The sequence below is a fragment of the Phycodurus eques genome, chromosome 16, assembly GCF_024500275.1.
Source record: "Phycodurus eques isolate BA_2022a chromosome 16, UOR_Pequ_1.1, whole genome shotgun sequence".
In the NCBI taxonomy this organism is placed as follows: domain Eukaryota; kingdom Metazoa; phylum Chordata; class Actinopteri; order Syngnathiformes; family Syngnathidae; genus Phycodurus; species Phycodurus eques.
In genome coordinates, this window is record NC_084540.1 from 10,897,372 (window position 1) to 10,913,133 (window position 15,762).

Sequence of the window (15,762 nt, forward strand, 5' to 3'; positions counted from 1 at the left end):
CAAAGTGTCATTTAGTTTGCACTCTTCTGACAATATCAAGAGACAAATTCTATTCTACAGTATTCTAAACATTGGTGTGCATTGCATTCCAGTTAACATGTGACCTGGCGAGAGACATTTTTCCTTCAATGTTTAACTACAATTCCATTGAAATTGGGATGTTGTGTTAAATATAAATAAAAACAGAATACAATGATTTGTTAATGATGTTCAACCTACATTTAATTGAATACACTAAAAAGACAATGTATTCAATGTTCAAACTGATAAACTATTGTTTTTAGCAAACAACCATTAACTTAGAATTTTATGGCTGCAACACGTTCCAAAAAAGCTGGGACAGGGTCACGTTTACCACTGTAAATCACCTTTTCTTTTAACAACATTCAATAAACGTTTGGAAACTGAGGACACTAATTGTTGAAGCTTTGTAGGTGGAATTCTTTCCCATTCTTGCTTGATGTACAGCTTCAGCTGTTCAACAGTCCGGGGTCTCCGTTGTCGTATTTTACACTTCATAATGCGCCACACATTTTCAATGAGAGACAGGTCTGGAGTGCAGGCAGGCCAGTCTAGTACCCACACTCTTTTACTACAAAGCCATGCTGTTGTAACACGTGCAGAATGTGGTTTGGCATTGTCTTGCTGAAATAAGCAGGGGTGTCCATGAAAAAGACATTGCTTGGATGGCAGCATATGTTTCTCCAAAACCTGTATGTACCTTTCAGCATTAATGGTGCCTTCACAGATGTGTAAGTTACCCATGCCATTGGCACTAACACAGCCCCATACCATCACAGATTTTGGCTTTTGAACTTTGCATCCATAACAGTCTGGATGGTTCTTTTCCTCTTTGGCCCGGAGGACACGACGTCCACAATTTCCAAAAACAATTTGAAATGTGGACTCGTCGGACCACAGAACACCTTTCCACTTTGCATCAGTCCATCTTAGATGAGCTTGGACCCAGAGAAGCTGGCGGCGTTTCTGGGTGTTGTTGACAAATGGCTTTTGCTTTGCATAGTAGAGTTTCAAGTTGCACTTACGGATGTAGCACCGAACTGTATTTACTGACATTGGTTTTCTGAAGTGTTCCTGAGCCCATGTGGTGATATCCTTTACACATTGATGTCGGTTTTTGATGCAGTGAGGGATCGAAGGTCACGGGCATTCAATGTTGGTTTTCGGCCTTGCCGCTTACATGCAGTGATTTCTCCAGATTCTCTGAACCTTTTGATGATATGGACCGTACATGATGAAATCCCTAAATTCCTTGCAATTGTACGTTGAGGAACATTGTCCTTAAAACTGTTCGACTATTTTCTCACGCACTTGTTCACAAAGAGGTGAACCTCGCCCCATCTTTGCTTGTGAATGACTAAGCAATTTAGGGATACTCCTTTTATACCCAATCATGGCACCCACCTGTTCCCAATTAGCCTGTTCACCTGTGGGATGTTCCAACCAGGTGTTTGATGAGCATTCCTCAACTTTCTCAGTCTTTTTTTCCCTGTCCCAGCTTTTTTTGGAACGTGTTGCAGACATAAAATTCTATGTTACTAATTATTTGCTAAAAACAATCAAGTTTATCCATTTGAACATTAAATATCTTTGTAGCGTGTTCAATTAAATAGGTTGAACATCATCATTGTATTCTGTTTTTATTTATGTTTAACACAACGTCCCCACTTCATTGGAATTGGGGTTGTAGGAATTCACTACCTGCCACCCTAAAACTAATTTCTGGTTTAATAGTATAGAAGAGTTACATTGTTAATTTACAATACATGTGAGCACAACACATGACATACCAAAAGGCTGTAGACTTACAGGTCACACAGAATACATGAACCAAGCGGCACACAGCAAAGCCCAGATTTAATTAAATAGAAAGGTTCATAACACGTATGATACTGGATAACATCAAAGCAATATAATGAATATGGAAAGCAACTTTATGAATAGTATGAATACAATTTTACATTACTGTACATGGCATTCTCATTGACTGGGAAATGATTTGGGGTCAAATACATTGCACGCTGCCATCTTTCAAAAATAGTAATTTTTGAAAGATGGCAGATGAGGCCGATTTCTTGGTCACTTGTAGTAGGAAATGCTACACAGCAATTGTTTCAAGGTGATAAAATTTTGCGACCTACCCTCTGTCTTGGAAAAAAAAATAAAAATTTCTCCAGGTACCCTAATGGCGACAGACATTGTTTCACAGTTGGCTGACTCCTTGGCCAAAGCTGGAGTTGAGGAAGGGGAGCTGAGTTACAAAGGACAGGGAAGAAAGCTTGATGATTCCAAATCAGGTGAGAGTTGGTGAAGTTTCCAACTTTCCGTTCTTACAGCTGTGGAAAAAATGAATAGAAACACTTTTCAGTCTTGGATGTATTTTTTCTGTCTATTCATGTCCTTCTATGTCTAACCCATTTTCCAAACTCCAGTTGAAGAGATTGTGAAGGAGATCAAGGACTTTGAAGGTCTCCAAGCCCTGCGATTGGAGGGAAACACTGTAGGTGTGGAGGCGACAAAAGCCATTGCCAAGGCCCTCGAGACAAAGAGCCAGTTCAAGGTTTTGAGCAGCTACTCTTGAAGTCTTTTGGTTTTCTTTTACACCGCACTAAAGGCCTCTTTATACTCCAGCGCTTGCGCGGCCGACAACGCCCGCTTTGACCACGTGACCGACGAATTGGCCCGCCCCTCTGCTTGACGCGCACACGGCAAAAATTGTTGCTGGGCGTAGAATGCCGTGGAGATCATCTCTCGTGATTGGTCCGTTTTAGTCAGATGCTGTGATGATGTAATCAGCGTTCCTCACGGTTCCATATCGCACCTACGTCGCTGCCTTCTCGAATGATTTTGCAGCATAATTAAACGTATCATCTGGTCATCTAGGTGTATTTGTTCTATCAGACACTGTTCCATGGTAGCCATTCTTGTTGCTTTGATCCTTGTTACGGAAAGTAAAGTAAAAACGGCTTCCAGAAATGGCCAAAAAATGCAGAGGAAACTCCACCCTGTGGCGTCCTAGCCAATACCAGCCTGTTGCGACACCCCCGACTTGGAGGAGAACTGTAGCCCACTTTCAAAACAGTGCACGTGGGTTGCGCGCAAGTATAAAGGCAAACTGGGTGCGGGATAGCCGCAGTGACGTCAGCGGGGTCGCCGTCCGCGCGAGTATAAAGAAGCCTTAAGAACGATTCAAAATCTCGAAGAACAAAGTGACAATAACACCATGATATTTATTTTTTTGTTTGTTTAATAAAATAACTTGTTTCTTTCAGCGCTGTTTCTGGAGTGACATGTTTACTGGCCGCCTCCGCTCTGAGATCCCACCTGCTCTGGTAACAGCATTGTCCTGATTGGTTGTTTATGGGGTGTTCTCATTACAGGACTACGGGCTACCAATATTTCTATCTTTCTGTCAAAGAATTCACTGGGTGATGCTCTGATGCTGGCGGGTGCCAAGCTGACTGTTTTAGATCTAAGTGACAACGCCTTCGGACCAGACGGGGTGAAGGGCATCGAGCAGTTGCTGAAAAGCCCCGCCTGCTACACTCTGCAGGAACTACGGCTCAACAATTGTGGCATGGGCATTGGAGGAGGGAAGGTAAATTGTGTGAAAATCCTCCTCAATTGAAGCTTACTTTAAATTTCCAGATTTTCCTATGAGATCATTGTAGTATCTACCTACCTAGCTAATTCTGAGAATAAATGTCAAGAAATCCCTTTTATTATTCCTTGACAGGGCAAATTTTATATAAATTGTATTTTAAGAGGCGGCATGGTGGACGACTGGTTAGAGCGTCAGCCTCACAGTTCTGAGGACCGGGGTTCAATGCCCGGCCCCGCCTATGTGGAGTTTGCATGTTCTCCCCGTGCCAGCGCGGGTTTTCTCCGGGCACTCCTGTTTCCTCCCACATTCCGAAAACATGCATGAATTGGAGACTCTAAATTGCCTGTAGGTGTGATTGTGAGTGCGAATGGTTGTTTGTTTGTATGTGCCCTGCGATTGGCTGGCAAACCAGTTCAGGGTGTACCCCGCCTCCAGCCCGATGATAGCTGGGATAGGCTCCAGCACGCCCGCGACCCTAGTGAGGAGAAGCGGCTCAGAAAATGGATGGATGGATGGATGGATGGATGTATTTTAACAGGCACATGCCTCATGCTCGTACATTTACACAAACATAAACAAAAAACTGGGCATGCGCTTGGGTGTGGCATTAGGTGGTCCCACACCAACAAATGAGCAGTTGGGGATTTGTTACCTTGCAAAAAGGCAACTCTATCAATAAGGGGTTTTAAGATTTATTTTTTAATTTTTTATTTTTTTTTAGGATTTGTTTAAATTATTATTTTAAACATCATCACTTTTTTTTTTTTTTTACTGAAAATGCTTAAAAAGAATCTACTGTACATTTATGAATTAAGCGCCTAAAAATATAATTAAAAACCTTTAAATATATTTATAAAGTGTGTGTATGTGTGTGTGTGTGTGTGTGTGTGGATTATCTCCTCAAGAAAATGAATCAAGTGAAACATTTTCTTACAGAGAACTTGTGTTTGATACAAAAGGGCAAATTATAATATTTTCTGGACAGATGAAACAAAAATAGAGATTTGTAGCAAGCCAAAAAAACAGTATGTTTATAGACTGTGCAATGAAGCCTTTAAGCAAAAGAACACTCTGCCAACAGTCAAGCATGGTGGAGTATCCATAATGCTGTGGGGCTGAACTGGAGGCCTTGACTGTATCACAGGTATCATGAAATAAGAAAATTACCAAGAGATTTTCAGCGAAATGTCTTACCCAGTATAAGAAAAAAACATTGGGAGGCTGTAATTGCTAGAATTGAATGTGGGCACTTTGAATGTTAGGACTATGACAGGAAAATCTCGGGAGTTGGTTGACATGATGATTAGGAGAAGGTTTGATATATTGTGTGTCCAGGAGACCAGGTGGAAAGGCAGTAGGGCTAGAAGTTTAGGTGCAGGGTTTAAATTATTTTACCATGCTGTAGATGGGAAGAGAAATGGAGTGGGGGTTATTTTAAAGGAAGAGTTAGCTAAGAATGTCTTGGAGGTGAAAAGAGTATCAGATCGAGTGATTAGGCTGAAACTTGAAATTGAGAGTGTTATGTATAATGTGATTAGTGGCTATTCCCCACAGGTAGAATGTGAGCTAGAGGTGAAAGAGAAATTCTGGAAGCAGCTAGATGAAGTAGTTCTGAGCATCCCAGACAGAGAGAGAGAGAGTCGTGATTGATGCAGATTGTAATGGACATGTTGGTGAAGGAAACAGGGGTGATGAAGAAGTGATGGGCAAGTACGGCATCCAGGAAAGGAACTTGGAGGGACAGCTGGTGGTAGACTTTTGCAAAAAGGATGGAAATGGCTGTAGCACCTTTTTCCAGAAGAGCCAGGAACATAGGGTGACCTACAAGAGGGGAGGTAGAAGCACGCAGGTATATTACATCTTGTGCAGACGATGTAATCTGAAGGAGGTTACCGATTGTAAAGTAGTGGTAGGGTAGAGTGTTGCGCGCCAGCATAGGATGGTGGTGTGTAAGATGACCCTGGTGGTTGGAGGAAGATTAAGAAGACAAAGGCAGAGCAGAGAACCATGTGGTGGAAGCTGAGAAAGGAAAAGTGTTGTGCGGCCTTTCGAGAAGAGCTGGGACAGGCTTTCGGTGGACAGGAGGAGCTTCCAGAAGACTTGACCACTACAGCCAAAGTGATCAGAGAAACAGGCAGGAAAGTACTTGGTGTATCTTCTGGCAGGAAAGGAGAGAAGTAGACTTGGTGCTGGAACCTCAAAGTACAGGAAATCATACAAGAAAAGAGGTTAGCTAAGAAGTGGGATACTAAGAGGACTGAGGAGAGGAGAAAGGAATACATTGAGATGCGACGTAGGGCAATGGTAGAGGTGGCAGAGGCCAAACGAGGCATATGATGACATCTATGCCAGGCTGGACACTAAAGAAGGAGAAAATGATCTATACATGTTGGCCAGACAGGGATAGAGATTGGATGGATGTGCAGCAGGTTAGGGTGATAAAGGATAGAGATGGTAATGTGTTGACTAGTGCCACTAGTGTGCTGGACAGATGGAACGAATACTTTGAGGAGTTGATGAATGAGGAAAATGAGAGAGAAGGAAGAGTATAAGATCCAAGTGTGGTGGACCAGGATGTGGCAATGATTAGTATGGGCGCAGTTAGGCATTAAAGAGGATACAAATGGAAAGACAGTTGGTCCTGATGACATTTCTGTGGAGGTATTGAAGCATCTAGAAGAGGTGGCTGTGGAGTTTTTGACCAGCATGTTCAACAGAATTCTAGCGGGTAGAAGATGCCTGAGGAATGGAGGAAAAGTGTGATGGTGCCCATTTTTAAGAACAAGGGTGATGTGCAGAGCTGTGGGAACTATAGAGGAATAAAGTTGATGACCCACACAATGAAGTTATGGGAAAGAGTATTGGAGTAGTGGTGGATGCCACAGATGCATTATTTGCCTTGAGGATGTTGATGGAAAAGTACAGAGAAGATCAGAAGGAGCTACATTGTGTCTTTGGATCTAGAGAAAGCCTATGACAGAGTACCCAGAGAGGAACTGTTGGACTGCATGCGGAAGTCTGGAGTGGCAGAGAAGTATGTTAGAATAATACAGGACATGTACGAGGGCAGCAGAACAGTGGTGAGGTGTGCTGTAGGTGTGACAGGCATTTAATGTGGAGGTGTGATTGCATCAGGGATCAGCCCTGAGCCCCTTCCAGTGGTGATGGATAGGCTGACAGATGAGGTTAGACTGGAATCCCCGTGGACCATGATGTTTGCAGATGACATAGTGATCTGCAGTGAAAGCAGGGAGCAGGTGGAGGAACAGTTAGAAAGATGGAGGCCTGCACTGGAAAGGAGATTAATGAAGATGAGCCTAAGTAAAATAGAATATATGTGCATGAATGAGAGGCGTGAAGAGATAGCAAGGATGGAGGACTTCAAATACTTGGGGTCAACAGTCCAGAGCAATGGTGAATGTGGTCAAGAAGTGAAGAAACGGGTCCAAGCAGGTTGGAACGGGTGGAGGAAGGTGTCACGTGTGTTATGTGACAGAAGAGTCTCTGCTAGGATAAAGGGGAACGTTTATAAGACAGTGGTGAGGCCAGCCATGATGTACGGATTAGAGACAGTGGCACTGAAGGGACATTTGGAAGCAGAGTTGGAGGTGGCGAAAATGAAGATGTTGAGGTTTGCTCTAGGAGTGACCAGGATGGATAAGATTAGAAATGAGCTCATCAGAGGGACAGCCAAGGTTAGATGTTTTGGAGACAAAGTTAGAGAGAGCAGACTTTGATGGTTGGGACACGTCCAGAGGAGAGAGCGTGATTATATTGGTAGAAGGATAATGAGTATGGAGGCGCGCGTATGTGTGTGTGTGTGTGTGTGTGTGTGTGTCAAAGCTGGAGCCTTATCTACCTTCACACTTTCCTCTCCCTTTTCAGTTTATCTCTTGGTCAGTCATCGCTGAGGTTCATAGTGGTGTAGTCTTAACAGTAAAAATGGAACTTGCAGTGATGTCGCTGCAAATGTCTAATCAATGGCTCTTTTTATGCACTTCTCAGATCTTGGCCACTTCACTGATTGAGTGCCATAAAAAGTCTAGTGGAGAAGGTCCCCCCCTCAGCCTGAAAGTGTTTGTCGCTGGGAGGAATCGCCTGGAGAACGACGGAGCTACCGCTCTCGCTCAATCTTTCCAGGTAAGAGGTCAAACAATCACACAACTAATGTAGTGGGCCTCAAGTGCAGCCCGCCGTACTGTTTACAGTTTAACAATCCAGATACTACTCTACTATATCATATTGTTTTTTTGGAACATGCTTTCTTTTTAGTGAAAGAATTGCTGCTTTCTATTCTTCCTGAATGTATATGTATCGAGGAACTGCTATTTGTGTTTGTAGTTGATGGGCAGCCTGGAGGAGATCCATATGCCCCAGAATGGCATTAATCACCCAGGTGTAACAGCCTTGGCAAAAGCGGTGCAGCACAATCCAAACCTGCGCACTCTCAACCTCAATGACAACACCTTCACTGAAGAAGGTGCCATTGCCATGGCTAAGGTATGATTTAAAAAAATAAATAAAATAAAAGTAGAGGTGCTGTATGATCATTATGTAGTTATTATGACCTTCTACCATCTATGACATGAAAAGGGACCCTTTTTTGTGAAGTGTTAATTACAATTACCACAAGTTCTAGGGTCGCGGGTGTGCTGAACTGATCGCCAGCCAATCGCAGGGCACATATAGACAAACAACCATTTGCACTCACATTCACACCTACGGGGAATATACAGTTGTCAATTAACCTACCATGCATGTTTTTGGGATGTGGGAGGAAACCCGAATACTCTGAGGAAACCCACGCAAGCACGGGGAGAACATTGTAAACTCCACACAGGCAAGGCCGGATTTGAACGTCAGAACTGTGCGGCTGTTGTGCAGCCGTGGCCCAATGGTTAAGATCATGGGGGGGTCACCGTGGCCTCGGTTCAAGACCCCAACTGGACCATCTGCCAATATCCCCCGGAATCAGGGCTGTGGTGTCCTTGAGCAAGGCACCGATACCCCGAAATGCTCCCCGGACGCTTCAGCTCCAGTGTGTTCCACTAACGTGTATGTGTTCACTGTGATGGGTAAAATGCAGAGAACACATTTTGTGTACATGCATGCATGTTCATGACAATAAAAGGTGATGATGATTCTTCTTCTTCTAAGCAGTAGTCCACCGTACCGCCTTACCACAATTTATAGCTAGTAAAAAAGTAGAGGAACTTAAATGTTGGCAGGCAGTGTGTCACTGTTGTAAGGCTTGAGATAAGAGCAACAGTTTAAAGGTTTTGAGTCATCAGACTCCTTAATATTAAAAAATAAAATAAAAACAAGATATATATTCATCAAAAAAGACATCACCCAGTGATAAATCTGACGTGTTGACTGATATTTTAGTTCCTGTTAACACTTGCTGTTATTCACAGGCTCTGAAAGATTTACGAAGCATCCAGGTGATAAACTTTGGCGACTGTTTGGTGCGTCCAGTTGGAGCCACTGCGATTGCTGAAACTGTTTCAGAAGGACTACCAATCTTGAAGGTGAGTGATCAGTTGCCCGGTCTATAATGTCCCCATCACAATCTATTATTGCATCGTTTCTCCAGTTGAATTCAATGAATCTGAATGGGTGACACTGTATTAATCAGTTTCTCATATTTCCCAGTATAAATATTAGCTGCTCATTTATGTATACATATATTTTGTTATACTATGTACTACTATAATATGGTTATTGGGGAATCATTTCTATCCTCTTGACCTTTATTTATCTCTTACCAAATACTCTGTTACATTAAACAGGAACTTAATCTGTCATTTGGAGAGATAACTGAAGAAGCTGCTCTGGCTGTGGCCCATGCAGTCACAAACAAGAACCAGCTGGAAAAACTGGATTTAAATGGTACAAAACTGTAATACGTTGCTTTTATTCCCAAATGCTTCATTATCACTGATTTTATTCATTCTAGTGAAGTTTAATTGGTCCCCAGGGGCCATTCAACACGTGCATTATAGCTGTTAATAAAACCAAACATGCGAGCCGAACCCTCAATGGGATTACCGGTAAATAAATGAGAATAATCAGAATAAAAAATTTAAAAAGACTCGACGTCAAAACAGTAGTTGCATAACATACAAAACTGAAGACAATACATAAAGTGGCAGTATGATTATGAATGTAATAATTGTTTGCTGTTACTACATGTAAAATGCTCACTCTCATGTTTTGCAGGTAACTATCTGGGAGAGGATGGCTGCAAAGCTCTGAAAGACTTCATGAAAGGCATGAACATGGCTGAGCTTCTGGCATCGCTCAGGTAACAAAAATACAGCATCACTTAATATTTAAGTGCACATTACACATTAGTGCTTTTCGATGGTTCTAACTCAAATTAGTTGATTATCAAAGTAACTTGTTCTTCATCAGTGATGACGAGGGTGAACCAGGAGATGAGGATGAAGATGATGATGATGATGATGACGAGGAGGAGGAGGATGATGTGGAGGAAGAGGAGGTTGAGGAGGAAGAGGAGGAAGAAGAAGACGAGGAGGAGGAGCAAGATGAAAACACTGGATCCAAGGTAGATCAGAATGCTCCCTTTTATGAAAAGCATTCAATAATTCAGATTTAATCAACATTTTTTTTTCCATCTGAGAAAATATTTGCCTAATTTTTTGCTAAACCTTTGTTCATATAAATTGGGATGATTGACATCTACTTAGTGGGGACTGGATCTGGATCTGGTCACATCATCCGATTTGAATTTAACACCAACCTTTTCATAAAATCCCGTGTATTTCCTTAACTGACCTCTCATCATCAGTTTTCCACGCCACCATCAGCACCGCGACCGCCTGACGTCTCGTCCTTTCTCAGCTTTCCATCCCCGGATAAACTGCTCAAGCTGGGGGCCAAGAGAGCAACACTAATTGAGCAGCAGGTAAACAGCTTCATTTTTTTTTTTACCTCCAGATAATGCGATATGTGGTGTTTTTAAAAATGCTACAGGACCCACATTTGTGGAATTCAGTTCAGTTTGCCACGCTACATCTTAAAGCAGGAAGAATCCATCACTGTAGGTCGCTGGGATAAATAGATGAACAAAAATGCATTATTTGTCATAATGCATTACACCAGGGGTGCCCAATATGTTGATTGTTGGTGTGTGTGTGTCTGTGTGTGGATATATGTGTCCGAGGTCAATGTGACGGGGAGCTCCATAGAGATTTGCAACACTGTACTGTACTGCTATTAAAGATAAAGATGAAATAGACTGCGCAAGAGTAGAGTGCTCGCTATCTTGAACCGGGAGTTCTCGATGGTCCCGCCCCTCCACTCCATTAATTTCTATTGAGACTTTTGGACATGAGCACACACACAAAAACACACACACACACTGAATTTTTAAGATATTTTCATATGGTTTGTTTTGTTACAATCGTCAGACGTGGCTCCGATACAAAAAAAAAATCAGTGAGCACTGAAAATGCCTTCATTCAAAACTTTTTACGTTAAGGAAAACCCTAACGCTATTTATCTTACATATTTATATTTCCTATATGCAAAATTGCTGCTTAAACGATGCAACTTTTCCCATCGTGGGACTAATAAAGGTTATCTTAGAAAAATAAATATTTATCAATGATAATAATATACCTTTTAACCTGCTCATGTTCTGAAGGCTGCCACGGTGGTCGACTGGTTAGCTCATCTGCCTCACAGTTCTGGGGACCGGGCTTCAAATCCTGGCCCCGCCTGTGTGGAGTTTGCATGTTCTCCCCGTGCCTGTGTGGGTTTTCTCCAGGCACTCCAGTTTCCTCCCACATCCCAAAAACATCCATGGTAGGTTGATTGAAGACTCTAAATTGCCCGTAGGTGTGACTGCGAGTGCGAATGGTTGTTTGTTTCTATGTGCTCTGCGATTGGCTGGCAACCGGTTCGGGGTGTACCCCGCCTTCTGCCCGAAGATAGCTGGGATAGGCTCCAGCAGCCCGCAACCCTAGTGAGGATAAGCGGTAAAGAAAATGGATGGATGGACGTTCTGAAGTGAGATAGGCAGTCAGGTACTAATTAATTTCTGTAAACGTATTCATTGGCCTGTTATTTTGTTGTTCAAAGTTGGTTCCTCTCTGCGAAAACGCGGTAACAGCCGGACCTTTGCGACAAATATGCTATATCACCAAATCCGTTATTTCGATGTTTTGCAACTGCATGACATGATACCTTAGCAATTGGCATGGCTTTGACATCGTCTTCGTCTATCCACTCTTCTTCTTTCCTCCCTTTTGTGACACTTTTGTAAGGAGCATGGTAAGAAGCGTAGCTTATTCGCTACCATGGAGGCGTCAATCTGTGACTTACAATGCGTTAACAGCAGACACAAAGAGAATTTTCGCTTCTGCGACTTGCCAGCCGGGGGCCGTGACATAATAGCGTGCACTAAGCAGCTGTTCAATATGGAAGCAACGCTAATGTCAGACGCTGGAGTTTCCCCCCCCCAAATATCTGGAGCAATCAGTGTTACAGCCATATAAGGAGTCAACGTTCAGTGATTTCCGTAACAAAATACGGACGTTCCGTAACATTTGGCAGCTTTGTGTGTCATTTTGAGTCTGTCATTTGAAAAGTAGCTGTAAAGGCAACAAAAGTGTGGCCACCCCTGCATTACACTTATTGCGCGTTTATTAGGTGCTCAAATATGCTTTACTATTGCCCACATTATTCATTTACTCCACAGTCACACCTGGTGATGGTAACCTACTTGTGTAGCCATGGCTGCCCTGGGGTCGTCTGACGAAAGCGCGGCTGCCATTCTGCGCCTACCACCCCTCCGACCAACACCAAACATCCAACCACATTCAGAATTGGGTTCAAGCAAAATATTGGCTCCAACAGTTGTGAATCACTGCACTGCATAACTAGTGTGACATCATACCGACTGCAATGCATTTCGCTCCACCCCCTAGGTATCACTGTAGTTGATAACCAAGGATAAGGTTGCCAAAATCAGGAACAAAACAGATCATTTCTTTTCGATTTGCAATTGCAAAGGTCTGTCAGCACCCTCCTGGCTGTTTGGCATTACACTGAACCCGCGCTATCAGCTGGTTCAATGTAATGCCAAACAGCCCAGTGTACTGATGTTTACTGAGCTTTAGGTAGCTGTAATGTGAATTTCGATCTTTTTGATAAGCTGTCCATTGACTCCTGTTGCCACGCTGATAGAAAATGTAATGGCTCCTTACTTGGCACATGTAAGGTAGTAAGAAATCTTGTAGGTATTAAAAAAAGACAGCAGCACATTAATTACAAACCATTTAGCTTGGACATCTTTAATAACTTTATATCTGGAGCCTGATTTCTCTGTTAAACAAATTACTTTTCTGTCATCCGCATATAACCTATCAACAACAACGTGGGATACATTATGCTCATCTTCGACCTTGCATTTATTGTTTTTTGTACACTTTACGTATGTCAAACGAACAAAATGGACTATACTGCTTTTTGGAAACAGCTGATTCCTTTTTGCTCCCTTTGTGGCAAGGTGGATGTGGCCGATGCAAGAAAAACAGCTGAAGCCTTTCTCAAAATTGCTTCTGTGTACACAGAGGACAATAATGAAGTTAAGAATGCAGTCTTGGAAAGTGTTGGTGAGTTTTTGGTGAAGTACCAGCAAGAACACGTTTCCTCCTGTTACCTTTTATTCGCTTTCTATTATTATATATTACGTGTTGCGTATTTGTTTGTTAATTATTGAGTTTTATGGTCCCTTTTTAAACCTTTCTCCTGAGCTGAGCACTGTGTATGTAGCTTACAGACAGTGAGGGTGTCAGCCAATTGATGCCGTTTCCATATCTAATTCAACAATTTCGTCTTCCCTTTTTGTATGCCCCTTTGGACTTGCCTTATACTTTATAGAGCCACAGAGCTTGTAATATGAAATATTTAAAATGTTTCTTCTCACAGATGCCCTTCTGAAGAAAGCCTTTAGTACTAATTCCTTCCAAGGCTACAATTTTGTGTCATCTTTGCTAGTGTTGCTGGGACTTATTAAGGTGGGTAGACATTGACTCCCTTTACCTCAAATGATGTCGCCTTTCAGTCTCCTTACTCCTTTCTTTTCTCTCCTCTCCTGTCGTCATCTCAGAGTGAGGACAAGGTGAAGCCTGTGCTGGTGGTAGCCGGTCACCTGCAGGCCTTGGAGCACGCTGTTCACCAGGACTACTTCCCCAAAGAGAGCGTGGCTGTGCTGGAGGCCTTCATGTCCCGGTAAGGGCGTGACAGAATGAGCAGCAGGCAGCTTCCAGGTATAAACCATCGTACAATATTAATCAGGAACAAAGCACCTACTGTACGAGAATTCTATCAGATTTGGTGTGTGGGGAAACAGTGATGTATGTGATTAGGGTTGGTGAAAGTAACACTTTGGTGTTCATGGCGCACTTATACTCATGTTATTCTGCAACAAGAAATTAAATGCTCTGCATTCAAACCTGTGCAATAGAATTTAAAGGTGGCATGGAAAATTGTGATCGCTTGCGTACAATGTGACGTATCAGATTTATTTATTTTTAATTTATTCATTTTTGTTCTTCTTTCACATTGATGTCAACAGTACAATTCGGGATTTTTCATATCTGCCCCAAGCCTTTCATATTTAGATATAAATTGCATATGTATCCGATGTGAGTGCAGTATGGACAAGCAGGTTGTGCTTATCCCACCTATATGTCATCAAAAGGTGACAAACATCACAGTTGTTTGACAAAACAGACACATAACAAAAGCAATGGCGCACGGGTCATATTTACTTCCGTAAACACACAGCGCCTCGTATTTGTGTGCATGAGCAATATGATCTGTTTCGTGCGCATGCGTGTCACTTCAAATCTGAATTGGGCATCATGCCCTACAGTGTGAATTTAGTCTAATTGACAAGTGTAATTTGATCATTTGATAATGACATGGTGACCATTGGCCCAGTAGTTTATGGGTGAGCAGTACCTTACTTGCATGAGACAGGACCACCCCCATAAACAGACTCATTTCAGCTAAACCAAAGCATGCCACTGGCATGAAGAAATGTTTGAACCATTTTAAATCATCTCCTTTAAAATTAAAAATAGCCATTCTCAACATTCACACACTTCCTCAGTGTAATTTCAATTTTTTATTCATAAGTAGCGCATTTCCTTCAAGTATTAACTTGGACAAAGGAAGTAGGTCACTGTAATTTTAGCTCTTTAATGAAATAAATTACAGTGGTACCATTTAAAATAATGCCTTCACCGTGATCCGCCATTTTATCAGTTGTCTGAGCATATAAATGTACATACAGACTTTTTTCTTTTTTTGGTTATCATCCCCAGACACAACAAGTCTTTGGAGTCCTCTGGGTCTTCTCGACACAAGCTACAGTTCACCTTGCAGAGAGCCCGCACTGAGAGCTGAGGAGTGCAGATAGATACACACACTCAAATGCACAAACAAGTTTGACTGATGGCCAATTGGGACCCAGTATACATTTGCTCAAATTTGAATCAAAGGGACATCCTCATTGTCATCCAAATAATCATTACTGCACTTCTTTGGACCAGGATGCTTGTTGAGAATCTATTCACTTGGAGATACAGTACTTTGTCGCCTAACACTTCTCTTCCTCTTTGTAATCGCTGGTGTATTAAAAAAAAACAGAAAAGGTTGTTTGAGACTACCAGGTGGCGTTTGCCTGTTGGTGACACAACATACTATATTGTACTATTGATTTGAATGCAAACTTAATGACGTTATCATATTAGGCTGTTGTACATTTGAGTTTTCATTTACTTTTTATCTTTTTTATGCTGTTCCTGAAGCTCATTGTTATACATAATGTGTGCTATGAGCTGCTAAATATTGTTATTAAAGTAAAGATAAGCTACAAAAGGGATGTATTTTAAATGTGACTAGCTGTTATGGCTCTGCATTGTTGAATAAAAATAAATTGAGTGGATTACGACTTCGCATGTCATGTCTTGTTCAGATTAATTTCTGTTTGTAGTGTATCCAGCAACACAGTTTTTCTTCCTACATGTGCAATGTACTTGAGCTAGAGTTTATATTTTTGAACATTTTAAGTCATTTAAGAAAGTGCTAATACCACA

At 42.0% G+C, this 15,762-nt stretch overlaps 2 protein-coding genes across 3 annotated transcripts in view; one reads left to right on the forward strand and one right to left on the reverse strand.

The window, feature by feature from the left end:
* Positions 1 to 2,642, reverse strand: part of LOC133414409 (zinc finger CCCH domain-containing protein 7B-like) — a 23,844-nt gene extending 21,202 nt beyond the window's left edge. The window contains exon 1 of the mRNA XM_061699746.1: positions 2,163 to 2,642. The gene's annotated coding sequence lies outside the window, so the exon portion shown is untranslated. The remainder of the gene's footprint in view (positions 1 to 2,162) is intronic.
* The window catches only part of rangap1a (RAN GTPase activating protein 1a), a 17,309-nt gene extending 1,692 nt beyond the window's left edge, over positions 1 to 15,617 (forward strand). The window contains exons 2-16 of one of the 2 annotated variants that reach the window (XM_061699749.1): positions 2,199 to 2,318; positions 2,454 to 2,581; positions 3,294 to 3,353; positions 3,440 to 3,619; positions 7,631 to 7,765; positions 7,967 to 8,125; positions 9,043 to 9,156; positions 9,418 to 9,517; positions 9,848 to 9,932; positions 10,043 to 10,196; positions 10,440 to 10,556; positions 13,164 to 13,269; positions 13,586 to 13,674; positions 13,767 to 13,888; positions 14,989 to 15,617. In XM_061699749.1, coding sequence (XP_061555733.1) covers positions 2,207 to 2,318; positions 2,454 to 2,581; positions 3,294 to 3,353; positions 3,440 to 3,619; positions 7,631 to 7,765; positions 7,967 to 8,125; positions 9,043 to 9,156; positions 9,418 to 9,517; positions 9,848 to 9,932; positions 10,043 to 10,196; positions 10,440 to 10,556; positions 13,164 to 13,269; positions 13,586 to 13,674; positions 13,767 to 13,888; positions 14,989 to 15,070 — 1,743 coding nt within the window. In that variant the 5' untranslated portion in view covers positions 2,199 to 2,206 and the 3' untranslated portion in view covers positions 15,071 to 15,617. Of the gene's footprint in view, positions 1 to 2,198; positions 2,319 to 2,453; positions 2,582 to 3,293; positions 3,354 to 3,439; positions 3,620 to 7,630; positions 7,766 to 7,966; positions 8,126 to 9,042; positions 9,157 to 9,417; positions 9,518 to 9,847; positions 9,933 to 10,042; positions 10,197 to 10,439; positions 10,557 to 13,163; positions 13,270 to 13,585; positions 13,675 to 13,766; positions 13,927 to 14,988 lie in introns of both variants that reach the window. The other variant, XM_061699750.1, reaches the window with a different exon arrangement.
* Positions 15,618 to 15,762: the final 145 nt, after the last annotated feature.